Below are 27,747 nucleotides of genomic sequence, written 5' to 3' on the forward strand. Positions count from 1 at the left end.
CTTTCAATGGAAATTCTGCGTGAAGGGGACGCCGCCTCGGGACCTGGGCGATAGAAATTCGAGCATCCAGAGCCTCCTCGCAGCCGAAATCGTGGGTTCGGAAAAATCGGGGGTGTGTTCTGATCCCGGCAATGAACCAGGGAACGTGTTCGATGAGGGACGTCGCGCTCGTAAGTCTCGTTACTTCGGGAGGTCGGGCGAGAAGGCGTAGAGTCACTAGTCGAGGATCAATCCAGCCACCTAAGTCGCCCCTTTGATTCCCAGCTGAGCCGAAATTTCACGCAAGAAGCATTTGATCGATGCCAAACGGAGCCGTTCATGCGGGAGAGCCAATACTCCATGAACGAAAAAAGACCTCGACCAGCCGGAACCAAGTTTCGGTGGCCTGGTTCGCGCTGAAGAGCGATCGCGCCCTTTGCCGTCGCCACAAAGCCGTTTTATGGTTACTCGCGCTCCTTCTGATCGCTAGCTTTTTCCCCCGAGGAAAAATGATCGCCATTTGTCCAGCGAACGGGGGACAAACTGTTCCGAGGCGCAAAGACGACGGAGGACCTTGCCAAACGGCACAGCCGCGAGTTTCGTCCCACTGTGACAAACGTGGAGGGTCGTGTATGAGTTTCACAGATGAAAAACTGTTATCATTTACCCATCGTATCTAAACCACCATCGCGCAAGTTTGACAAGGCTCCGCAACTTTACGATCGCTGATAATTACGATCTATCAAGCCTCTCCAAATAGTGGAAAGTGGACCTCGAGAAAGTTATATACAATGAAATTAAGCGAGGCACGGAATTATCACTTACAGTCCCCTTTAGTTCATAAACCACCAGCTCGTAAAATTTAAGAGAATTACTCGGCGCGGACTTTTACTGCCGTCCCATAAACCATTCATCAGCGAACGGTGTCCCGAAATTATCCGCGACTCCTTGCCCTTCTCTCGCACCCTGCCCTCGCGCGCGCGCTGACACCTGTGAAGCAGGGTACGTTTCCCAGCGGCACGATCGGCTGCGACTGGAACGGAGCTCTCACCGTTCGACCCGGGGCACGGGCCAATTTATTACATTACACGAGCACTGTGTGCTTCCACCTGCATTATGCCCCGGATACTAGCGCGGGCACGCAGCTGGGTCTCGTTTTCGAACGTGTAATTTCGGCAGCCTTTCAATGTCCCGCGGCGGCCGCTTTATTGTTGCAAAGTGTCCGGGCTCCTGGGTCGATCCGAGTCGATGGACTCTGGAGATTGGGCCTTCAAAGGAACGGAACGAGCCGACGAACCGTATAGGACGCTTCGAAGGGATACCAGATCTAGGTGCGACTTCGTGCTAGAGTTCAGAAACGATACCCTATGCGAGGAGACGTTTATCAGTGACCGCCGTGGATATTGCACTCGTTCTCCCCGAGGTACTATCTTCGTTCGGGTGCCACACTACGATTTCCCCTGTTAACTATCGCGCTGTGTGGTCCCATAAAGGCTACGGTCGGCAGCCAACTTTGTTGCCCGGGCTCTCCTTTCCCGATAGTAACACCTGTAGCCGGCTATAATCGTTTGACCTGGCCACGCGGCAGATTATTACATTACGGGATGGCACCTGCCTCGCCACAGGTATACGCGCTCGCGCGCGAATGTGTGCGCGCCGGTCGTATGGGCGATTGTAGGCGTCGCGGCGTAAAAGGGACGTCCTGGTGCCATTATTGCCCATTTCGGGAAGATGAATTATAGCGACAGCGGAAATAACTTTTGCAATTACTCTGCGAGAAGACTGTTGATGTCTGGAGGCCTAGCTGTGGCATCGGCAGTTGGGGTATTTTAATAATACGATGGATGGTGTGTTTAAATGACCACAAATTGTGGGATCTCATTATGAACCGAGTGATAATTACAGGGATTCTTATGTATTTTTCTTCCGAACCCTTTTTTTCTAACTTCAAGATATTTCGTAGATCCCAAATGTCCTCTCCAATAAGTCTGTCCAGTCGTTCACGAAAATTCAGCAATATTCTTCTTACGGGTGGTAGTTAAGGGGCCCTGTCGCGGCGCTTGGGCCAACGATACCAAGTCGGGGCATGACCACGATTGGCTTTCGTTCGATAAGAACTCGATAGCCTTTGTACAAGATCGAGAACCAACGGTGTCTTTTTATTTGCAGACAATCCTTCTCGGCGACAGCGGAGTTGGCAAGACTTCCCTGTTGGTCCAGTTCGACACGGGGAAATTTCAACCAGGAAACTTTGCGGCCACCGTCGGTATTGGTTTCACGGTGCGTATTAAATCAACGTTCGATACTTACTCAGCTCTCTGTGTAGACGAAAGCCAGTAGCCGTGCGGGGCAATACGCTGCGACTGAAATATAGATTTCGGGAAACCGGGATGCCTGAGGGATCAGAGGAATAATGCATAGTAAAATGCCAATCGACAGAATTGTTAACCAAGTAGTTCTTCTATGGGAATGTACTGTTTCACGAAAAGAATCGCAGAGATTTTAAAACGATCGTTTGTTTACTATGTCCGTGGCTTGCTGAACACCCGCGGAACTGGCTTTCGCTCCAGCCAAAGATCGATATTAGGTAATGGATACGTCGATCTCCTGGCACTGATTCGATTTGTACGAAGATTTTTAAATAATTTGGAAAAGGCTGCGTCTGGTGATAGCGATTCTCTGCTCCGCCAGCGGCGATAACAGGTCGTTGGCGGCCAAGAGAGGCTCGGTATCAGCGTCTGCCAATGTGAGCAATGCATTTATGCATGAGGCCAACGCTTTTACACCCGGCCATACTGGTATTTACACGCGCGAGAAATTTACACGCGTCAGTTTTCCGTCAAAACGCCGCTCCACGGAAATTTAACTCCGCCGCGTACGCACGTACCGAGATTCCTTCAATGTTATACTGCGTTGTCGCTCCAAAGATAGAACCCGACTTCACACTTGCCCCCTTGGGAAATAAATTAAGCGGACAAACATCTTGTTGCGGGAAATGTTGATTTACGATTGGAAGAATGATCTTTAGCTGGAAAGAGGACGCGCGGAGCTTTTGACGAGCAACGACACACGCGGAGGCTTCGGTTGGAGGGATTGCTACGAGACATTTTCTTTGCGTCGACCCATTAGAATGTCGAATGCACCGGTAGGTCGAATTTGTGGATTAAAAATTAAATGGGGATTCCCAGCTCGGGCAATGCATATCATACGTACATAATTATAATAATACGGGCTCATTGTTTATTCACCGTTGTGTACACGAGGAACAAAGCGGCGAATATATTGATCGCGAGCAAAGTTCAATTGTAATTCATGATACCGTGCCCTCATTAACGATGCAGTATCGAATATTTGATAGCGCAATTGCAAATAACCGGTCGGCGTCTACAAAAGCGTCGGGACTATCAAATGATGCGATATATCACGGACGAAAGGCAAGGTAAGCCTAACATTTCTGGTATAACAAACGCGGCTGCCAGTAATTTATTTCAGTAGTTTGAAAGTATAAACTGTATCCCCCGAATTTGGCATCATTTTCAAATAGGAAACCCAGAAGACCTAACGATACGCGAAGAGACCAGCATAAAGTAGAAAATTCATGAAAAACATCAAGGGATCTGTCTCAAGCTTAACTTGCAATAAAATTCAAACTACTTCGCGACAATCGAGCGGCCAGAATATTCATCGATTTCCCAAAACGCTTCGAGATACATAAGCGGAATTAAAAGGCGCGACCTTTCCTCCGCGGCGGATTGCGATAGAATTCGCGGACGGTGAGCGCATCGCGTTGCGAGGCGGCGATAAAACCGCTCGCGAATAGCTCGTCGGGCAATTAATAAATTGGCCTGCGAAAGTAAACGCGGCCGATTCGTTATCGCGACGGTTATGTAGCCGGGTCTTCGCGAGCGATCCGCCGTGTGTGGAGTTGCGGAGGCGCGCGACCCGCTCGTAACGAGACGAAAGTTCCGCGGGAAAGCCGCAAGGAGACACGGCCATCACGAGACCGACACGTGTGTTACAAGGAGAAATCTGCGCCCGAGAGCAGGCCGTTTGATAGAGCAATTTCAACTTTCTCGAGGATACACCGCCGCTGCCTGGGATAGCTGTCTGTCCGCCGCGACTGGAAAGTGCACTATCGTAACTCGCAGAAACCGTGAACCGAACGGGGTACCCACTTCCGCGTGGAAGCTTGCTAGATTTCTAGCGATATTCCCGACGAAATCTTGCCGACACTTCGACGAATGTTTGGCAGTGGAGCTCGGCATATTTCAGAAAACTATGGGTCAATTCCTGTGGCTGTCAAAGCAGAATAGATGAGTAGTTGAAGGCGCTTGGAGAGCGATTTCCTACGTTCGTATGGTTGGTTTTTTTTAGCGAGACAGTGCGTAAGGTGGCAGCGAAGCCCTCTATCAATCATGGACAGCAGAAGGGCGCAGAATCTCCGGGAGGGAAGGGTCGCGATCGTCTCGATGAATGTAATAAACGAGGAGAGTGTGTGCAAAGGGTGAAAGAAGGGAAACCTTCTGGCAGGGGGAACGGGAAGTGCGAGGATGAGGGATCGCGAGAAACAATAGTGAAATTTATAGAAGCTCGCGAGGAAATCGTCGAGACGCAAGTCAGACTGAAGTATTATCGTGTCTGTTATCAAACGTTGGAAGACTTCCACGCGGTAGATAAAGTGTATTCAGACCTCTCCGAATTTCATTCCTTCCACCTTTATCAACCTCATCGCAGTGGCAATGGAATTCCTCCCGCTGGCCAGGAAATAAAACACTCCGCCGTAATGTTTAAACCACGAGAGCTGGGCAGGGAGTATGATGCTTTAACGTGTAACCAGCCTATCGAGGGGGTTGATGGAGAAAGGGGCAGGGAGCAATAAATCAGCCGACTTGACAGTGCCAAGTGGGGCTGGGCAGCGTGACGAGGCGGATTCGATGCCTCTCCTCCTGTTTCCGTTTTATTCGCCTCCCTCCGCGCGCTTTCTCTTTCCTCCCACGTGCCGAAATTTCAAGGTGGATTCATCCGATTGCAGGAGTGAAGGATTCAGAGGATCGACAAGATGCGGGCCGCCTTGTGAATTATTTCACCTCCGTTTAAACCTCTCTCATTCTACATATGCGCTGAAATTTTCAAGCGACGAATAAATCGATTCAAGAAGGGGATGCAGGGCAAGCTTCTCGAGGCAGCGCGCGAGCAAGCTAGTCTACGCTGTGGACTTTAGGATATCGGAGGATTATGGTGCTACAGTAGTGCTACGCTCAAGTTACTTCACCCTGGAACGAAATTTCGAGACGAGTTAGATAATTCGCAGTGTGCACCGCATTTCAGAGGAGTTACGGATTTTCCTAGAATCGACCTAGCGTGCAGGCGAATAGAGGATTTGGGTATCGAAACATCTCAGTTTACCTGGTAAATTCCACTCGGTCGATTCGAATACCTTCGTTCTATCCTCCACACACTGTAACTTCGAGATGGCAAACAGTTCCTTAATAATTTGGGTCGAAAGGGAATCCCAACTCAGCTCCCTCAACATAGTGTGTAAACCCAGATAGTAAGAGGTTCCGAAGGGTAGAAGTACCTACTAGGATCTGTTTATTAGGTTAGGTACATCATGGCTTGAATTCGTTTTCCAAGATGCGATACGCTATTGGCCCAATTATTGTGAGTCTGTGGGTGATGAAAGGTTCTTCTGACAGACCGTTTCGAGTCGATTTAAGAAGATGAGACCAAGGGAACCGCGGCGACGCGTAATTGGAACGCGGCCAATCTGGCTAGTCAATTAACTTTATTGCACCTTCGTTAAATCCAGAGCGTGTCCATGCTGCCATCGCATCTCAACCGGACGCATTTGTTTGCGCGAAATTATATCGGCCCCCGAAACGTTTATTACCGTCCACCACGAGGCTCTCATGATTTCACGGCAAAATTTTAAGCGTGCCGACCAGACGGGGAATTTAATGCTCATTAATCCCTGCAGCGCGAGAATTAATTTTCGAGATGCACCGGCGAGCTCAGCTAAATGAGGATTCAACTTTGGTAGGCGAAATTTGCGACATTTCTTTAGGGAGGGGCGGTTAATATAAATATTTTGTGATCGGCACGTACGACGATAAATCTCGCGAAGGAACTACTGACACTCAGTTACTCGGCCATCAATTTCGTTCGAGTTCACGGCAGGAAGAAATGCGAGACAATAAAGTCCCCCGCGAGTGAGAGATCGTCGACATAGATTCGAATGAATGTCCGCGATCTAGAATTACCTGTGTAGAAAGTGTCGATTGTAATGTATGAATCGGGAGCGTGAATCATCGATGCTGTTCTCTGTGGACCTGGTAATGGGATGAATTTGTATTTACGGTGTCCAAAGGGGGACTAATTTCGGGAATGCCAGTGCAACTCGTTTCCCGCAGGATCAAGAATAATTGCGCAATATTTTCAAGTGAATGCTAAAGACTAAGTCCTAAATCCTTTTTCAACTAAGGTGAATGTCCCAATTTCTGCTAATTTAAGAGGTAACTCGTCATAAAGAAGGTGTAAAAAATCTGTTTGTGATGAAAATTTGCAGAGTAATTGTTTAATTCTTTAATAATAAAGCAACCAATTCAAAAACTATTTAAGAAAGATATTTCAAGATGTTTAACTATTAGGAATTTGTAATTAAATATATAATGCTCTAAATACTCAAGCTTTTAAATAATTTAGAATTATTTTGTTGCAACTATAGTACAAACGTAACGCATATAATAATAAGAAAAATGCGAAATGAGCAGAAATGAGGACATGAACAGAAATTGGGACGTTCACCTTATTTCAGACAACTAAATGGAAACGCTGAGAACTTTTCAAGGTCTGAATGTACGAAATTCATCACGGTTTTATCAAGCCACCTCCATGCTGTGAAGTATCGTATGAATTATTTTCCCCGCTGCCCGAAAATGATACTCTCTTAACCGAGGTGATTCAGGTGATCGATAGTTGCACCTGCAACTCATAAATGATAAGGTTCGATCACCTTCCACGCAGACACGAGGCATTTCTTGCGAAATGTCCGCATCGATCTGCGCAGTCTCGACCGAGGGAACTGGGGTGTAAAGCGCGCGTGCCTCTCCGACAAATATTTACCCCGTAGAAAATGCACAAAGGGTGAATCAGATCAGCGACTCCCGTGCGCCGCTCCTCTAAACTATTCTTCGCCCGTATTTGTGCCTATCGAGACGACCACAGATGCATCCCGTGGCTGGTTTCTTTGGTCAATAAGACGGCGGAGTGCATCTGCAGACGCACATGTGCAGCATTCATGTTCTGCTCAAAGGGAAATGTGTTTAATTCGTGACGGGCAACGAGACTGAACCCCCCGGGAATATCGCGCCGTGGATTTTGTGCGAATTCTTGAGAATCTCCACCATTTTTTTGGATGCTAATGAATTTTAATGATTTCTTACGAATTGCTTACTAGTTTTAATAAACAGTATGAACCCTTCCGAGTTCCTGCAAATTTCTCTGCACTCTGACGAATTCCTCTGAATTCTGACAAAGTCACGCCAACTTCTAAGAATTCCAATGGGCTACTAGGAACTCCGTAAAAATTCCTGCAAACTCCACTAGGTTCCAGCGAATTTCTGCGAGTTCCCGTGAATTCCAGGGGGTTCCCACTTGCCAGCGCCCAGAGCCCCGGCCGGCGATCCTTCAACGATGTTCGGCGATCGTGGCCTACGTGCGGTTTCTGCGGCAAGGCTGCGGCCGATTCGAGACGGTCCCAGAGTGTTGCTTGAATCGCTTTTAGATCTTTTTGCTCGTGCATGCGCCAGAGCACGAGGCCCAGCCGTTATTCTGGTCACGAACTCGGACTCCCTTTCTCTTTCTTTTCTTCCTTCCTCCCTCGGTGTCCTGCTTCTTCGTCGTCCCGGGCCCGGCGGTTATCAATATTTATGTCGATTTGCTTTCATCGAACCACCGTGTCCACCGAAGCCATGACAAAAAATCCCCACCCGTCACCCTGCCAACCCCCCGGCTTTGATCTTATCGCACCATTCCATTTAACTTCCCTCGACTTTCTAGCAAGCAGACCGACGCCAGGGGGTGGAGCAAAGATCGCAATTGGAAAGCACCTCGGCGGGAAAACAACATCGAACCTGACCCATTTTTATGGATCGCTGTTGTTTTCCATGGTAAATCTCTCCGATTGCAAATGGACGTCGCCGGAAGCTCGGTATATTGTTTAAAAACTCGCCCTTGCGCTCGTCCGGTATTTCATGCTTTAGGAGAATCTGCGACGTCACCTCGCAAATAACAAGGGCGAGCTTTTTCGACCAGGTTGCTGCGAGAAAAACAGAGTCCGCTTTGGCCACGAGCCTTTCGACCGTGCTGCGAAATTATTTTTAACGTTTCCATTGGTTTCGTCGGAAAATATCCTGCCCAATAAAGTTGTTTACGCAAACATGAATTTGTCAGAGCACCGTGCTCAAACGAATATTCATGGAAAGTCGAACTAGCCCCCGACGAAAAGGGAAAGGCTAAGTCGAGTTTCGTTATACATGGTACATTTTTCCCCGAGACCAATTATGTGTTTCAAAGGACGAAGAAGCGCCTCGTTTATACGTTCAACCCTTTGAGGCCTTCTCGCTGTCAACGCTTCCTCTGAAAGAGGTAGCTGTTGGTAATCCCAGAGAAGGAGATTCGATATGAGACAGACGGATAACGAGTTTAAGTTCACATTGATGAAGTGCTCGAGGAATTCTAAACGAGCTCCTACGAGCTCGTTAGCGACTACGATTACACGGAACAGAATAAGTTTCGCTTCTTATTGTTCCCCTGTTCTCGCCAGATTTCGACTTTGCTTACTCGTCAAGCAGGCGGAGCGTCTTCCCTGCCTGAAATTCGTGTTTCGTCCCACCGAACGAGGGAATAATTATTAGGAAATGTCGTGAAAATTAAAGCGAAGACACAGAGTTACCAAGGAAGATTGCAGCGCAAAGTAGTTTTTTTTTGTAGGTAGAAAGCTTCGTTTCTCGAAATCAAACGAACTTCTCGCGAAGCATTTCCACCTACGCGACAGGTACTACATTTTCTGCGCTTCTCTACGCGGCGAATCGCGATCGATAACGTCTCTATTATTTGAAAGGAAGAATGAATTCATCGAATCACGTAAATCCATCGATGTTCTCGCGTAGGTGGATATCGAACTGGTGTTTACTGCTTCGTCTGTGAGATTCAGTGATATACCACTTACCCTTGCGTAATCCTCGACCAGCTTGTCAAAGTTGCATCGGGAAAGCGTGGCGAACGATGGATTTATGTAAGCGCTGGCGCAGAGTCGCGTAGAATATAGACGATGCTAATTCCACCCAGCCACTTGACCACGAAGAAACAATTATTTTTTATAGTAAGATAAGAACTGGGGGAACGTCCTCTGATGAATTACAATAAACTACAACAGCCCAGAAAAGTATCACACGAAATAGAGGTAGCATCCTTCGCGTTTCAAGTGGATTATTGAAAGACACCAAACATTTTCTTATTCGCTTACTAACTGTTCGTAACTAATGAGCAAACTCTCTGAACTCCGCCTGGAACGCGAATTCGAAATGAACGTAACGAAGAGGAGAGTTCGGAGGGAAGAGTATCGCGTTCAGATAAATTCGCATTGGACACAATGGACTGGAGGTGTTTTACGCCGGTCTAGAGGCGGATAATTCAAGATAACGGGCCACAAATTCATTCCACGGTTGCATAATTTTTCTGTGTAACAGTGGCTGCGACGGAGCCACGCCAAAAACGTTAGGCCGAGCGCCTCGATTTATGTAACAGCCAACTCGCGAGGATTTACGTCGCGAATTTACGTAAACCCCTCCGCGGCGGGATCTACATTGGAAATTCGAGGAAGTGCCTACGGAGTGCATTAACCGCGACACGTTAATCCTCTCACCGAGCGATCACGTGCGACAACTTGTCCAGGTCTATCTCGATCGCGGTTCCACTCCTCCCTTTTCCCATGAATATCCCGCGTACGCGAAAGAAGGTCGAAGTCACCGTGACGCTTACCTACTCGACTCTGATCGCCCGCCGATTGACGATCGGTTGAGCAAGCCTGTGTAGTTTTCCGTGGAAGAATAGCGCCGCGAATAGAACCGCACACACGCGGAAACGTACCTATGTAAATTGACACAGACGAGCGTTAAGTTGCTCGCGCATCTAATCTCTGCTGTCTAAACGCGGCATTGTTTTGAGAGAATTCTGCTTTCCAGCCACGTTTCATTGCAGTTTATGTAATTCCGCGGACACTTGGATGTTATGCAATATGGTTACCGTGTATTATATCACGGAGCGCGTGTCGCGTGTACGAAATCTCTTGTAAGGAATTCGTCAGCGTACGAAGGATCCATGCTGATCTTCTCAAGTCCTACGAAGGACCATATTTAGATTTTCTTGAACTCTGAAGAACCTTTAAAAGATAATACTTTAATTCGAGTAAATTATTCAGAATTTTGCATTACTTTCGCGTTTACAAGAGTCTCCACGATTCCTCGACGCACCACCCCTGTGCATCGATTCCCTGCCTCTGCCCTCCCTTCTTTCATCTCTTTCCCAACCCTTCGCTTACCACGGTGGTTACCGTATAATTCGTCCCACGGTCCATTCCCAGAGGACTGCATTAAGTGTCCGTGCACGGTGTGTTTTGCGGTTGGGCATCGCCGTATCCAACGTCCGCCACCCTGATGGGTATCGTCGGCTCGGGAGGAAGCCGCGGTGTCCTTGAAACACCTCTGCCATTTTGAAAACGAGCAGGGCAGAAGCAAGTGGGAGGCCCGTGGACGGACCCGTGTCAGGGGAGCATCCAACATCTGTTGACGGGGTCGAGGGTGTCCCGAAACCGAGTCATCTGACCGCTCGCGTCGAGTGCAAATAAGCTCCTTCCTCTTTCCTTCTGCCTGTCCCCTCGTCCACCCTCCCCCGAGCCCCACCTCGTAATGGCAAAGGAACAGAGGACCGAAGGCGTCCCTATGCGTTTTCTGTATCGCGCGGTCTGTGTTGCAGCGTGGAACGGCGGCGCCTCGGGGTGGAGGTTCGAAAGATGGTAGCGAGGGGCTCGAGCGGCGAGCGAAACGAGCCAGCGAGGCCCTCACTTTCTAAAGGAGAAGTTGATTTTTCGAGAACGAGCACCGGATTCTCCATACATGCCCCGTTGTAGTCGAGAATATTGCAACAGCGTCAGATCAGTGGAAAGCGAAGGCGACGATGTGCACGCGATAGTTAGCGCGACTGGATGAGAAGTTGAGTTGAAATTTTCGCGGAGAAAGTACAAGGTTCTGCTGCTGTAACTCGAACACTTCGCAGTGTTTGACCCATCGCCGACCGGGGGTTGAGCTAATAAACTCCGGCCCCCGGGGTTCGCTCACAGTGGGACGCCCGATAGCAGGCTTTGGCCACTCTGTCTTCCCTGTGTGTGGATATAATTCGTACACACGCCAGCGACTAACGAGAGCGACGAAGAGGGACCAAGGTACGGGGATGGTGTAAGGGGAAGGGAGAGAAAGAGACCCGTTGAAGTAGGTGGGAAGGAAGAAGAAAGAGAAGCTAGAGAAGCGAGGCGATAAGCGGGACGCGATAATATTTAAGAAGTACGATGCTCTCAGTGCCGTGACATTTGCATGTGCTGCCCAAGGGGTTAAATTTTGTCCAGGATTAATAACTGGCATGAAGGGCCCAATTCCTCCTGGAACTATTCCGGTTAGACGGGTTGAAAAAATTGATTTTTTTTTTTAAATATTTTCCGAAAGTACATCTCCTCAAGAATGTACCGTTAAATTTTCATGGAAAAATTCCGATTATTTTAGCTTCTACAGCGGCATTTTGTAGGGAGCGCAGAGCCTCGGCCTCTATAGATGAAAACTTTTAACGCGTTTTTCTCGAAACGTCATTTCTTCACATCGTGAAGATAAAATCTCAAAATCTATCGAACCGATTGCTTTATAAATTTTACTGCTTATTCCGGACACCTATGACTCACACAGGGACGACGACCAAGTATTTTCATTGAGTCTAACCTACTTTTAAAATTGAAAATAGCAAAAGAAAAAAGCCGAAAAACATATTTTTGCATTTTGCCCGCCATTTTGGTAATTTCGAAGATAAATCACTAATTATAATCCGAGTGATAACGACACTCGTACTCATCAAGAATCTGCTTGAATTTTTGGGTTCGGGTAAGTCTAACAGCTGAAATGGCCTTCACGAGCGAGGCATGAATTTTTAAACGTGTCATCAAGACCGCTGCCAAAACCATTTTAAAAGCAATAATTTTATTACTTTTATATTTTTTATTTACTGCAGAAATGTAGTTTAATAAATAAAAAAAAGTTGTATTCCATTACTATAATTATTTTCGACGCAATAAATTTCTGAAAATGATTGAATTTATCGGCGCGCTACCCGGAATGACCCCTTAAGTCAGTTGCATCTCGGAGACAAGATGTATATGGGCCATGAGGCGCTGGAGACGATTCTGAATTTTGTTACACTATTTCAGAGACACCCTGTAAGCGATGGAACATGTTTGCCTGACGATACAATTGTTTCCTCGTCCACCAAGCTTCCATTCGCGGTCTGGAAGCGACCGAATTGCCGTGTGGTCAGTTTCGCGCACGCCTTGCATTATTCGGCCCTCGGTCTCGTGCGGATGTGTCTGAATAATGGATGGAGGAAACGGTTGGATCAAATCGAGATATCGATGAGGCGCCGCGGAATATTCATAAGCCCCGCGGAGAATCGCGCAGCTTAAATATTATCCGTAAACAGGAATGGGAGATTTACAGTTTCGCATTTTCTACGCTGCCAACTTCCACCAATTGTCCGACATTTTTTAATTGAAATCCATTGGGTACACGTTCATTTATTTCGTCCTGGCCAAAGGGACCGCACGGGCGAGCAACTTTTAATAATAAAAGTTCGAAGCTGGGGGACAGTTAATCCACTGTTCCGTGTCTCTTGCCATGTAGCCTGCCATCTTTGGCTCCAACTTTTTGATTAAATGGACCGTGCCGCGTCTCAATCCCCCCCTCCTTCTGATTCCCGTGAAATTAATTTTAAGTGGATACGTTCACTCGCTGAATTACGAGCAAGTGCCTATTCCGCAGGTTCGATCAATCTTTATCAGTTCGATGATCCCTCCGGCCACTTTGACGGAGAATTCTTGTGGCACTTCCCCTTTCGTTTCTTCCGAGGGAGAAACTTGCACGGGCTTTGGGAAATCTTAGTGCAAACGGAGATTTCAATGCCTCGATAACGCAAGACAAATCTGCTTCCTTGGTTGCCGAATATCGGAACCGTTCCAGAGTACGGTGAATAAGATTTGATCGGGAAGGGACAGTTTTTGTTTTTTGTCGACTGTTTTATTCGATTACGAGTGTTGGTTTAAGAGGGATGCAAAATTTCGATGGTGTTTGCAATTTCATAAAGATACTGGTATCAGGACGAGCATATTTCAACCACAGAAAGTAAGACGACGCGAAACGACGAGGAAAGCTTCAAATCTATGTACCTACGCGTCCGTTTCTAAATGGCGGTCAATGGACGGAGGGATGTGTTAATTGAGAAAGGGGCTTAATGTTGCGTGCACGGTGGATGCATAAAATGGCACGCGGCATGCAAAACACACAGTGAATTATTTTACCCTAATTCCGCGGCTGCCGAGGAAAATATAGGAAGGAGAACGTCGAGAATGTCTCCCACAGGCGACAATAATTTTCACGGGGATACCGAGGGGAAAGAGATCGTCTTGATCGCACGACTTAATGGCGGCTCGACAGAACACGAAGCTACTTAGGAAATAATCACTCACATGTCTCTGATTTCCAGTATCTTTTAATTACGATCTCGTCGGGTATCCGCAGCTTCGCAAGTGCAACGGTTAAGCTATTTAATTCGAGGCTAATTTAAAACCTGCTGCAGCCGCGATAAAAATTCACGATATTCTGCCTCCCCATGAGAAATGTAGCCCGCGAAAAGAGCGATGATCGGGAAACGGGGATGAAAGTCAAATGCCTCGCGGTATTTCCAAGATTTGCTTGCTCAGTGGGTAGCCCCGGCAGCGGACTACTTTTTCACGAAACGTCGCTGGTTGTCGGCGATGGGAAATCGACCGCCACCGCACGAGGTCCCCCGTTATATCGAAACGGGGATCCTCCGTGGGGAACGCCACGAGCCGTCCACTCGCGAATCCGCCTGGAAAATTCACGACCTTTTTGTCGTGGCCGCGAGCGGACTTCGGAAACTGTATAAATAGTCGATACATCGTTCGACGGAGGGAAGCCGGGGCTTTTTCCGCCGCTTAAGCGCGGAAACACGATCGAACGGCTTCCATCGGGCAATTTGTCAAATTGCGAGGAAGGATCGTCGAACAGAGGCGCGCGCGGATCCATCGGATCCTCCTTTCGTTTGGTTATCGCTCGTTCGAGCGTTCTTACAGCCGTGTTATCGATCACCTTGTTCGCAAGCTTGCCTCGGAAACAGCCGCGGTCGAAGGTGCTTAATTTTTATGAGGATTCCAAGTGCCGCTTCCTTGCTGCGCGCCTTCCTCGCGACGATGGTGCTCGTCCGAAACCCCTCGGGAAAGTGCTTGCTTGTTTCGTAGAGCGATTGGATGATAAGTAAGTACAATGGAGTCTTAAGGAAATTCGAGACGGGGCGTATTAATTAATTTTACCAAGATTTTGGCGATAATTCGCGAGATGATTCGCAGTCCATTGAACAGCTGATTGAATGCAGCTGGAAGTTAAGGAGCAGTGAAAAGTTTCACGCTCCATTTCTCCTCCATCCGCGGGCTACAGGCTTCGATCACGAGCCAAACTTCAAGCTACGCGGCTAATCTCGTAGCATTATTCCCTGAGAGTACCGCCGTGGAATATCTGCTTACGATTCTATCCGCGAGCTCCTTTCAGAGCGTTCTGCGCCGCGCTCTGCTTTCCGCGGGCATAATCGGCCGCTTTGCGTAATCGTGTATTCTTAACGATCAACGGGTCGACGCGTGTCTATGAAGATGAACCCGAGACCCGCGACAACGAGGTCGAAGTCGCGACGATCGTGCCGCGATAACTGCCGAAGAGCTACCTCGACCTCCGTGTCAAAAAGCGCATTCTCGGAACCGACGCTCCAAGGATGATCGGCTCGAGGTTCGCGACACCGTTGTTATCCGGAGGCACGGTGTCACGAGCGCGCCCCTGGGGGCTTCTCTTCGTGAGCAACGTGCCCCGCTTGCTTGCCCCCGCGAGAACGGAAACGGAATGCCCGACTTTCAGTTCTACATCGCCTCCCCGTAGGTTACGCGCCGCTTGGGAACGCGGTCGAATCAATCTTCGCCCGCGACTTATCTCGCGTTCGCGAAGAACATCGAACGTCCGTGATGATGGAGTATCGTGTCTTCAAATTTCCTGGGGGAAGGATCCGTGTAAGCTGGAGAGCTGCCGGGCGAGGTGAGAAGTCGAGGGGTGTTGGGTTTTGCTGCGCGTTCAGGCGATCACAGATTATCACTTGGGATAGGGGGTTCTGTGAGGGATGAAAGAGTTTCTTGGGTCGGCTTGGAGCACTGTCAGTTCTGGGAATACTAGGATACAGTTTTGTTTGCGAGAGTGTAAGTGCACTACGACTTTCTTAATATTTTACCTTGCATTTAAAGAGATTAGGTATAATTTTATTTCTCTGGAAACTTTTTCATTCAAGCCCCTCTGCTTCGTCTGCACCTTTATTCTACTCCACTTTCCTTAACTATAGCTTCAGCTCTTCCACGTGTCCTTGAGCTTTAGCCAGGTTTGCGTCTTCCTCGCCAAAGCTCGCGAGGCGACGAAAAACACCGGCCGCAAAACAAGGCAGGAATCAACAAACCCATCCGGCACGCCGCCCAGGCTGCCGAAAATCCGCTGCTAATAACGACCCTCCGCGCGGGGGGCGATCGCTAGAGGCCCCGCTGTAGCGTCCCGGAGTGGGTGCGCGATCCAGATCGATCACCCAAGATCCGGGGAATCCCCGCGGCAGCTTTGCACCGGGGGCTACGCTGGCAAAACCTGTTGCGAGCGTTCTGGCCGAGGGATGCGCATGCACCAGCGTGGAGGAACGGCACGCGCGCACCAATCGCCATGGAAACGCCGAGGGCTCCTGGCCTAACGGAGAGGAGAGCGCGCTCCTGCGAGCGTGTGCGCGTCCACCCACACAGCCAGCTGCACCCCCAAGGACCCCCTGCGGCTTCAGGTGGCGGCACTAGGGGGTAGAGAACCCCTCGTACAGCGTCACAGTGCCGACAGTTTCCCCGAACTGTCCAAGTCGGGCCGATCTCGCGCTCCGCTCCGCTCTGCACGACGCGCGCGTAACCCGTCTGCTCCTCCAGTACACGTTAACCCTCGTCATCCTCGTGAGTCTCACCCAGGATTCATGTATTCTACTGTGTGCGCTCATGTTCTTTATGGTGTGCTTTTTTCCATGGTATTTTTGTATATTTTTTCTTTTTTTTTTAATCGGTTGTTTTAATCGCTTGGTCGACCGTGGGAGTCATCGAGATTCCGGGGCGTTTTTGTTGTTGCTTCTATGTTGGAGATTGTTCGTGGATGTTTTTGTGATGATTCGTGGATGGCTTGCGATGGTTAAGAATGCACGCGTTGGCGGGAGGGTTGTTTTGAACTCTTCCATTCGGAGATTTCGTTTGGGGCGGGAGTGTTGTTGAAGGAGTTTTCTTTCATTGGGATTAGGTTGGAGTTTATGGGTTGTTTGAGCAGCTTAAGGGGATGGTGTTCGATTTTGTGAGCGGTGGAGATGGGTGAGCGAAGATTTCGCTGGCGCGATCGCTTCGAGACGAATCGATTATATCTTGGCGACCAGTGCAAAATGTAGTGGTTTGATCTTTCGAAAATTCGAACGCGTACACTTACTTTTTTCGTGGCATTTTCATGCATGACTCTCGGTTGGATTTTAGACAGAGAAAGATCCACAGCTGCTGGACGTTTAAAACGCGGGATTTGCGTATAAAACACATCCATGATAGAGAATTTTAGAAACAATCGCTTTTGACGTTGCTTCGCTTTGGACGCAGTTAAGCTTTTCATTGAAACGACGTTTTAAAGCTTACAAAATCGTGGGAGGACGGATTTCAAACGACCACGTTACGAATATAAATATCACAATATTAATAAGCTTAGCGGTGGTGGGATTTTGGGACAAGCTGCTTATGTGTTTCGCAATCGTTTCAAGTTTTTCAGAACGTGCTAAATTAAAATTCTACTCGGTATACAGTGAATTCATTGAAAGGAGAGTTTCGTAACAATGGTCGACAATGATTTGTACTATTCTCTGCTTCTCGACCAATGAGCGCGCGTTCCCAGTTACTTCACGTGATTTCAGTGAATTGTCACGTATTTCCACAAAGAAGCAAAGGTGAGAATTTCCCATTTTACCCGGGAAGAAATGTATAAATTGAAAACAGAAGAGTTAGTTCCAGAAGAGATAGCTTCCATCACAAGTTCGCATTCCTTTGAGTGTCGCACTTAAACCCCTTACACCTATAAAGTATCAGCAATCGCAGTCCATGGATCGAGGAGCTCTGAAAACTATACCTAAGCATTGCACCCTTCTGCCCATTTTTACAAAATTTTTACCAACACTTCAATGCTTCAAAACGCCAGCCGAATGCAGCTCGTCATTGTGCTCGCTCATTCCAAATTAGACTCGCCCTTCAACGCAGATTGAAATCTTTCCAATTCCAACTGAAAAATAATTAACGCCGCGCTACCGCACGAATCTGTAATTTTAAATTCCAATGCACAGCCTCGCATCTCGCAAATTTCAATTTTAATTAAATATCGACACGGCTGAAGTCGCGTCGAAACCAAGTCCCAGGCGCTCGTATTTAAACTCGAACGCCATTTCCTCTGCCATTGAATTGTTTCGCGGCGAACAGAGGCTGCTTCTCCTGGACGGCTTCATAATCGACGCACGAAACTTTAATGATGGTTATTCGATAACGCAGAGCGTATCAACTTCGCGATGGAGGGTCTAGTTACGCAGCCCTTCGACGAACATGGGATCTCCCACAATTCCACCCCGAACAGCGTAATAGCTGCGCGAAATCACGATGCGAACGCAGCGCTGAAAGACCAGTGCAAGCTCTCTAATAATTTAACAGCGAAATGGCAGATGAACGAAAGCGGGCCGAGCTTATAAACGTTAACGCTGCCGACGACTGCTCAAACCATTTTTTCACGAATCTTCAAGGGGTGTATTTATTATCTTCATTCTTGTCATATAACGCAAATGATTTAGTGCCTCGAAGTGCCAGCAAGGCCAGAGTTAATTAACAGCTTCTTTAGAACCGTCTGCCGCTGGTTAGCCTCCGATAAACTCGAGGGAAGATGGTTAAGAAAAATGTGGAAACTTAGATGCTTCATTATCGAAGATTTCCGCTCCGAGATTCTTTTTCTTCCGACGTAGAATTCTCTATCGAGGCACAAGTTTAGGCTGGCATGGGGATGGACCATGGTTTCGGGGTTCCATAAAACGCTTATCCGCTGTCCCCTCGTGGCGCGTTTCACCCCCTTTATCGCCGCAACCAGAAAAACAACCCCGCGTTTCTCTGGGTGACGACTATCCGCGGAGAAACTATGCACGTATCTCCTCCCAAGCTACCGGCGTGGTGAATTTATTCGACGCATACTCGAGCATAATATTGTGACAGGGGCGAATGCAAATCGGGAAGAGAATCGTTCGTTTACGCCGATTCAGGTCGCGTTAATGAGTCGAGGATAATTCCGAGAACAATTTCCGTTGTAATTCTGCCCTCCGACTTTTCGCTAATAATTCCCAATTCTGAGGACTACTCGAATATTAAAACGAATCGCTTCGATAAATTCGACTCTGCTGGAGGCAGGGAAACGCGTTTTAGATAACTTGCAGCTGAAACGCACGTATCTCGCGTTTCTCCATTTGAACCAAAGAATTTCCATTTGAAGCGGAATAAGTACTATGCCATTTTCCCTCGAAACCGGAACATTTTCCAAAAATATTCGACGAACTCGAACGACCCTTATCCAAGTGCCTCACTCCACCACGATGCTTTACAAATTTCTACAAAGGTACCTGCGTATCGGGTTTCCAAAATCATGAATTGAATTTTCTCGATTCGAGTCGAGCAAGGGTTGGAACGGAGTAATTCGCGCGATTAATTACGGCTCTCCGTGAGTTCGGCGGCCGGTTTCCTTCCGCGACGCGGTAAGCGTCGAAGATAACGCTAAACAAGCGACTTCCTCCGCGTGATTAATCTTTATCTCGGCGGCTATCGATTCCCCATGCTGTGTGCGTCATGTAAACTGCTGCTTCCTTTGGCCAGCGGCTGTAATTCACCTCCAAGAAACCGCGCGCCGTGATTTATCGGGGATGATCCATGTTGCGCTAGGTCGAGGAGAGCTTAAGTCTCCTCGATCGAGAGTTTTGGATCTCGCGGTTGGGTTCGTTAAACCGATCTGTAGCTTGTGCTTCTAATTGAACTAAGTAGTTATTGAAGCCTCCCTCGAGCCTTAGTGGTCATTGGCGTGATCTTAGTTATTTAATCGAACGTAGAAATAATTTAAAGTTGGAATTATGGATCTGTCGTGGAATACAAGATTGCTCGTTGTTCGGATGGGATAACGTTTTCAAGGCTTTCCGATTGATATGTTAAGGTGACCGAGATGGCGGCCTTTGTTCAATCGAGAGGGAGATTCATAAAATAAATTTGACAAAGAACGATGGAAGCTCTTTAAATAAATTGCGAGATAGAAGAGCCAGCTAGATGGTCGTTCCGAGTAATCACCGTTTCATTAACTACGTGTGACGGAGCGAAACGAGTTATTTTCTCCCGTTTATACAATATCCGAGATGGTATCATTTTACATTCAACAACGTTTTTTTTTTATCTCCACGATTTAATTCCCTTTAGAGGGCGAAACGTCGAGGTTTTATTATTTTTAGCCAGGTCTGGGTATCGCGTGATTTATACGTTACTCTGGCTCCTTCTTCTTGCTGCTTCTTTCGCGTGAAATCACCGCTGCGAAATGGAACAATTCTTTATTAATCCCCGCGCAACATTTACCTGGGATAGAACAAGCCTGGGAAGCAAATAAAGCGAAACAACCAGAAACAGAGTAATTAATTCGCGGACTCTATAAAACGCGAGCATAGTTCCATTTCGCCCGTAGCGATTTCTTCGAGTTACGGACGGTTAATAAAATCCTATTACGCTGCCGAGAGGAAAACAGTTTAACTCGATCCGAAGTAACAGCCAACATCTCGTCCATGCTCCAAACACTTTGTATCGCGGGCCGCTCGTGTCCAACGAGCTTGACGTTACAGAGATTACAGACTTTCGAAGAAATACCTCAAAGTTCTACGAGTTTCTCCGAGCGGTTTTTACAAGAATCCCGTTCTCTACCGTCGTAGCTAACTCTATCTTCTTCTGGAGGCACCGATTCGCAATCAGCAAGGAGACCCCGCCACCTTTCGTGAAATCGGCCACGAATTTCCCTCGCCACGGAACCACAAGAGGGGTTGACACGGAACAGCCCCCGTGAACTCGTGTGTACAAGCTTGTTTTCGGGCGCGAGTGCAGCCTGGATCCAATACTTTCCAGTTCACAGACAGAATGTATCGATTATCCAATAGCTGCGACATCAGGGTCAGGTTAGTCGCTCCGATAACTCAGAGCACCCTGGTAAATTAGTAATTAAGCAGACGTTTCAAGCATGACTTTTGTCGCTCCGTTTGCTGAGACCTTGTACGGCATAATTATCTTTAAGAAGAATGCACGTCAGAGTCTTAACTTTAACTACGGGTATCGATATCTCCTGGGATTACCGACGCTACATCCCAGCACTTGATTACCTACAATCTGATAATTTCATTTGCAACCGCGAAACGACGAGTGACCACAAACCCATGGTCATCAGGACTGCGCTAAGGGTCCCGAAATAACTCGACTATAGAAGCCGATAGATTGCATAACGCGGCAAGGTGACAGACCCAGAGTTTTACCGTTACCGATAGAAACGCGAAAGGCGGATCGCGCAGATCCGATAGAAAAGCCGAAGGAACGCCTGGAACTCGACTTTCCAGTAGCCCCGGCAAGTACCTCTCGCCTAACACGATCTCAATTACATCCGAAGCGGTAATCCCAGCTCTCTCGACCGGCTCTCAATAAGCAGCCTTCCTCGTCCGAGGCCTAGCTACAGTTCTATCCGGTCACGCGGACCGCATCCATTCCGCCTAACTAATTAAGTCGCTAATGAAATGGTAATTGCTCGAAAGTGCAGTCGGCCGACTCGGGGCCGTTCTCAATGGCTCGCCCCTGTCGATGCTCGTTTTGTCAATCGTCCGAGTTTAATTAATTAGAGACCGATTTGCCGATCCAACAGCGACACGACGACGGTACCCGCGGGTTACGCGATCCTCGCTCCGTCAAACCTCGCTAGATCCAGCCACCTCGTTTATTTATTTAATTTATTTAATAGACAATAAACTGCGAGACACTTGTGCCGATTTTATTTCTACCTATAAATTCAGTGCCATCTGTCGCAGCGCACGTTACACAGCCTCTGCAACCTTTCCCTTCTTCTCTGATCGATTTAATGTATTCTAAATAACACGTATGCAACTGCGCGCCGTGGTAATTCAGTTGATCGGTATCAGAATCCGTGTAAATGAGGATTCAAGGAGCGTAAGTGCAGGATTAGAAAGTGGGTTCGAGAGGCGCGCGCGTGTCGACTAATTAAATATTGCCCCAGCGAGGGGATTAATAAGTGAATCGTGTCGCTGGTTGCAAAGTGGCCGGGGACTTTACGGCGACAAGCGCATCGGACACTTTCGCGGAAACAAGGGAATTACAGCGCGGAGAGCGTACATGTACAGGTACACGGTTGTATATTCGCCGCGTCTCCACGTGGTTACGCGTTTAATGTTATGCTACGGGGCGCAACGCGCACGCCTGTAACGAGCTTAATTTCACAGTAATTAGCTGAAGTAATTATCGCCGTGCGGCGGGGCGTGGGCGTTTTCGAAAGTCGTTTTGCCCCCGGATCTCCCTAATTATTGGTAGCCCCGACGCGTTTATCGTTCGATTCGTTAGCTCGGAAAATCCTGGCGCGAGAACGTCGATGGATCGGGAAGGTGTACCGTTCTGCCATTACTTCTGGCCACTGTGAGCGGAACATTGAAATTCGACACGCTACGCGAGAAGTTTTTTTTTCCCTTGTAGCCTGAACAATGCCGAAGCATCGACGATCGGAAACGATTAAAATTGTTGGCCGCCAGGCGAGGGACAGAGATCTCACTGTAAATGGCTGCTTCGATGGAAAAGGGGATTAATTAGATTTACGCAACTTCCGTCTGCGAGGCGACAGATATAATTAGAAGTTACTGTTTCAATGGAGCCTTTCCTATACGAAGCAGCGCGCCTCGGTAATCAATGAACTCACAATTACCTACACTTCATTGCGATCATTCCACGCGAAGCTTCAGCTTCTAAGCACGTCGGGGAGTTGCAATTCCTGTGGTCTCTAACTTCTCCATCAACCTCGGCAGCTACCACTTTCAATTCCCCCCTAAAAGAAATAAAAAGAGAAAAACATTATTCTAGGTACCTTAGAGTCCCACTCGATTTCCAATCGATTCGGTGAAATTGTCGCGTTAAGTACCGCAAGTAGTCGCGTTCCCTCTGCAGGCTTCGCGAGTCCTTAAATTTCTCAGCAGCCATCGTGACGCGTCTAATTAAGGCACCTCCGCTCGGGACTTAATTTATGCAAAGCTAATCGCGCCTTTACGTAGCGAGGCAGTTCCTAACCTGCCACGTCGAGGCGTAGCCCTTAAACGACCTTTAATTAACTGTCTCGATAGCGAAGGTGCAGGGCGCGTTGCGCGGCAGCCTGCATTTTTAGCTCGACGTATCCGGGCCACGAAATCGGAGCGGAACGCGGAAAAGGAGTCGCCTTGGGACTCCTTATCGTAAGGACTTCCTGCTGCTCGGTTCAGTCCGACGTAAAGTGTTGCTCACACCGCGTGAATTGCCGCCGAAAGTGGGAACTTGGTCGACCTCGGGGGTTGGATAATTCACTTCCCGTACTGGACTGAATTTTTAAGAACTGTTAAGCTCTCGTGCTTTCAAGAATCGTTCGGGGAAATTGAGGGGCGTGAAGGTTCCTAGGGAATCCGCGCTCGGTTCCAGAGTAGTTTGCGGAGAACGATGCGGGATCTATTTGTGAAATTTCGGGGATCTGTCAGGTAGATGGGTTTGGAGGAATCGCGGGGAGAGTTGGTGCGAAGATTTCTCGAGAATTCCCACGATTTAGCCCTGAATTAACTTTCCTTTCATCACTTGCACGCTGTAGTATCTTGCGCGTGCAGTTCACGGCTCTATCCGTTCAGCGTTTACCTCGGGATTCTATTTTAGTGTGCACGAAGCCTCATTCCTGCACACAATCGAGAAATCGCACGGACACACTGCCGTACACAAGCGGATGTATCTTCATCCTTCTTTGCTGCTCCGTTGAATGAGAGAAAACGAGGCGTACCGCGAGAGAAACCAGAGGATCGTTCTGCAGACACGTTTCCACAGTGGAAATGTCAAGTTGGTGACAAGCAGGCAGAAAGAACCCTGAGCATATCGTCTTCCTCTGGGACACTATCCTCGATTGGAGATTAAGAGTAAGGTGACGTTTTATCACGATTTAAGTCCTATTATTATTTTCCTCTATCAAATTGCATTCTGCTGGATGCATCACGGTGCGTACTAAACAGGAGTACCAGACTGTACTTTGTAAAAAATTCGTGAACCCTTTTCCACGAATATTGTTCGACGAACTATGCCGACGGATGCATAGTTTCGCGTTGACAAATTTCGATGCACCGCGCTGCAAGCTGCGAACGCTTGCGCACCACGGGAACTTGGACAGAATTTCTACAAGTTTCGCTCCAAACCGCGCACAATTTCCTCGCTTGATCGGAGGAAATAATTTTAATTCCGCGCCAAGCATCTGCCAATATTTCCGCGAATTTCTGTAAATTCCACTATCCTACTACTTCAGTACGCACGCCTCGTTTATCGAAGCGCAAATTCCCTCCTGAAACAGGGAGCTTCGTTAGGAAGCTCTGCTATCCCATCGTCGCAGGTTCGCGATATATACTAAATATGCATCGGTTAATTTTATACGCCTGTTCGGGCGAGAACTGCGCTTTAATCGCCGAATCGCGAGGGAGCTCCAATATTCCGTGCGTGAACAATATTGGCGAACGCGGCGGAATTTACTTTGCACGGAGAAACATTTAAAAATAACAGCGACCAAACGTGTCTCTTTTATTATTCGTCAGATTTGCGAACGATTCTGCAAATGTTTGCCTCCACGTCGTTGAATTTGTTTAAGCCCCTGTCGCGATTCGATGGTATATTTTAAATGTTCCTCGTTCGCCAGCCGCGTTCGGAGGCAGCCGATTACTCCCGACAGAATTTCCCCGAAAGCAATCCCGTTAGTGCTCCCCGAAGTTGAGATGCAACTGTCACAAACATGCTTGATCAAGGGGACAGTTAACATGGGAAAGTAGGGTAAACTGGAAACATAAACGTGGATTCATCATCCGCGGCACGGATACTTCCGGACCCGATAAGCAATCAAGTCTAAACGATTCCGTGCCGAACCCCCTACTTCTGGTATAGATAGTAATACTTTTACTTTTGGGATTGCCAAACTCATTTTCGACTTTCCCATCTAAAACTGCAGAACCAGCAACCACTGGTTTAAACGATTCTCAGTGACACTTACTCTTGAAAGAGCTCTTCCACTGCCGCGGGAATGTTTATAGAAAAAAGGTTCCGCACTAGGCGCGCATCGATCATCGATTAATCTCCCCCGCCGCGATCAGCGATGCAGGGATCGAGGACGGGCTTTTTCCTCAAGATGAAAGAGCCTCGATCCCGCTTCCGGGCATCAGTCGACCAAGGGTGAGAGCAAGGGGTGAGAGCAGGGGTTCGTTGACCTTGCTATCCGCGTCCATCGCGTGTCAGCCCCCTTAGACAGCGATATTCTGGGTCGTGGGGTTGCTGCTGCCGCGTACGACCGTCCATTTTTCAACGAGCAGCCGACCCTCCGCTGGAAAACCCGCCTCTTCTCTCCGCGGCGAGTCGCTAGACCCAAGAATAGAGGGCACGCCACGTGAAATATCGCGGCAACGCTCCCTGCCATCGACCAAACCACGAATCTTCTCGGATTTGTGGGTCGACAGCGGTTGCAAGGGCCAGACACACCGGCGCGGCGGCGGTGGCCGGCTTGATCGCGTCAGGATCGACTTCGAAATTCCGAGGCGCCAGAGAAACGGGGACTCTGCCCCCTCGGGGGTGGGTAGCCGAAACTAAGCGCGCTTTCTCACGGGGGAGCGAATCGATAAGAGGTCAGGAGGGAACGACTGGCTGACAACGTTTTCGGCAGATTGTCGTGGACGATGGGGCGATCCTTGAGGAAACTGGATCCCTTGGATGTCAGCAGAAAATTTCCTACTGAATCGGAGGAACTTGGGGCGGGTAGGATTGATGCGATCGAGTGGGGAAGTTGGAACAGAGAATTCTTCGATTGTCTTCGCTTCGGATGGACCTCGGTGTTCAGATATTGAATTTAGAACGATGATTCATTCATAATCCCATATCATAAGTTTGAGCTAGATCATGGAACTTCTAAATGTTTCTTTTGTTGATGGGAGCCCGGAGATGTTTGCTCTTCTACTATTTCTGCTGATTGGATAAGTAACTATGCAGGTAGGCAGTGCGAAAGTTTTCACGATGAATCTTTCTTCTAAGAATAGGTACTTGTTTCGAGGACCCGCAAGAATCTCTGCTGATTTTCAGGATAAATAGGTGCCTGCACAGCATCGATCACCTTGCAATCGGTTCAAATCAACTCTTAACCAGGTGCTCCCAAAACGATCGCCTGGCACTCGCTGTTATTAGGTTGCAAAGATGTGGAAACCGAGACCCCGACCTAAATTCTCCGCCGAATTTGGACGGTCCTCCGGGACCGGAACAACAATGACTATACCTCAGCGAGATTGCACGCTCCGAATAAAAGCCTTTCACCCGAAGCTACCCTCCTTGTGTGTCAAGTCGATTGAGTTTACCGAGTCTTTTCATTCCGGAGGATCGATTAAGTCGCGTGCTCCTTGGGACTGCCTGTTAAATCTTCCCGCGGCTTCGATTCCAATTTCCACGGAACTTCCGCCCTGGGCATAGAATAACAGTCACAACTTTGACCCAGTGCGACGACCGAGGGGTTAAAGAACATTTTTCTAATCCAGGATTATTTTCTAATGAAGAAAGGCACATAAAATTCAATCCTGCAGGGAAGGTGACAGGTATAGGTAGTTCGCGCTGACCCGATTATGCAGTTGCACCCCCAGCGCGATTACGTGCGTGCAATTAATTAACGACTTCCTCCCTCCGTCAAACGCGGCCTGGGTATTAAATTATGACGCCGTCGCGCGTGTCTCGTCGAACAACCGACGAGCCGAAATTTCGATGGGAGCCTCGCGTTCCCCCCGACGCGATGCTCCGTCCCGTAGGGTGGTTTCGGAATCTGCACACGGCAGCGAGATCATAACTCAAGGGTCTCGAATGTCCCGACTTCGCGTGCTGATCGAGGAGAGTGGGGGAAGGACCGCTCGTATCGCGATTCTTTTCGTATCTGACGTTACGCAAACGACGCGACGTGTCTGTTCCCGGGACCGACGTTCCTACTGGAACCTGACTACACCCATTTACGAGGAGGGATAAAAGTGGAGGGAAGGAAGAAATCGTTCGATAAGAAGACGCGGAAACAATGGCTTTAAATCTGAATTCGAAGTGAACGATCATTTGCGATAGGAAGGACGAAACGAATTCGCTATTCGCTAATTTCTGCACGAAAATACTGCGCGCTGGAATGAGTTTCCGCTATGTCTGAGAAGAATTTAATAACGAAGAAGGCGGATGTTAATGGACTTTTATCCGCTTTGTACGGGCGCCCTGTGGAAAAGGCCAGGCCAGCTAATTAACCTGTCCGTTCGCCTTAACCCCGCGCACAGACAAACGGATTAAATTTATAAAATTTCTGCTCAAAAAAGCTAACCACCGGTGACGGTAATCTCGTTTTCCGCGGCATCGCTCAAGCCTGTTTCTCCGGGTGGCTTCTGCACGGCCATTTTGCGTTTATTTAACGCGCGCCAACGCGCGCCGGTGGCCGTCTCCAATTCAATTTGCCCGTTTAAACTTTCGGCTGCTGCTGCGCGACACACAGATTTAATTATTGCTCACCGTACACGTAAGTAATTATTTAATTCGTTCTGGAGGCGTGGCCACCCGGGTGCGGAGTTACACTCTCGTTTCCCTGTTACTTTATAAGCCAGGATACTGGAAATCCACCCTCTATTTCCTGTTTTAATCTACCCCGTTTTTTATCGCATTCAATTGGAAGAAACTTGTTTTCCCCCTTTTTACCATCGCCAGAGTCCGATAGTTTGATTTAATACCGCAACGAACCCTTGATTCCACAGATGCCTTCGTACCCTTCTGCTGAAAACGCAGTCGATCGTTCAATTTCATCGAGGATCGCGCAGTATCCCTTCAAAGTGGAAACCCAGGGAATCGTGAATCAAATGGCCAATAAATAAACCCGCATGATACGTCTCGCTTGTCGCCTGCGGATGCAGGGTCCTTTTGGAGTCGTTCTGCCTGAATACTTGTTAGCT

The 27,747-nt window shown here is 48.3% G+C and overlaps 1 protein-coding gene across 3 annotated transcripts in view; it reads left to right on the forward strand.

The window, feature by feature from the left end:
* LOC143372315 (ras-related protein Rab-37) overlaps positions 1-27,747 on the forward strand; it is a 193,123-nt gene that overhangs the window by 140,632 nt on the left and 24,744 nt on the right. For all 3 annotated transcript variants that reach the window (XM_076818369.1, XM_076818371.1, XM_076818372.1), the window contains one exon: positions 2,149-2,259. In XM_076818369.1, the coding sequence (XP_076674484.1) occupies positions 2,149-2,259 (111 nt within the window). The remainder of the gene's footprint in view (positions 1-2,148; positions 2,260-27,747) is intronic.

Source organism: Andrena cerasifolii, chromosome 8, assembly GCF_050908995.1.
Source record: "Andrena cerasifolii isolate SP2316 chromosome 8, iyAndCera1_principal, whole genome shotgun sequence".
Classification (NCBI taxonomy): domain Eukaryota; kingdom Metazoa; phylum Arthropoda; class Insecta; order Hymenoptera; family Andrenidae; genus Andrena; species Andrena cerasifolii.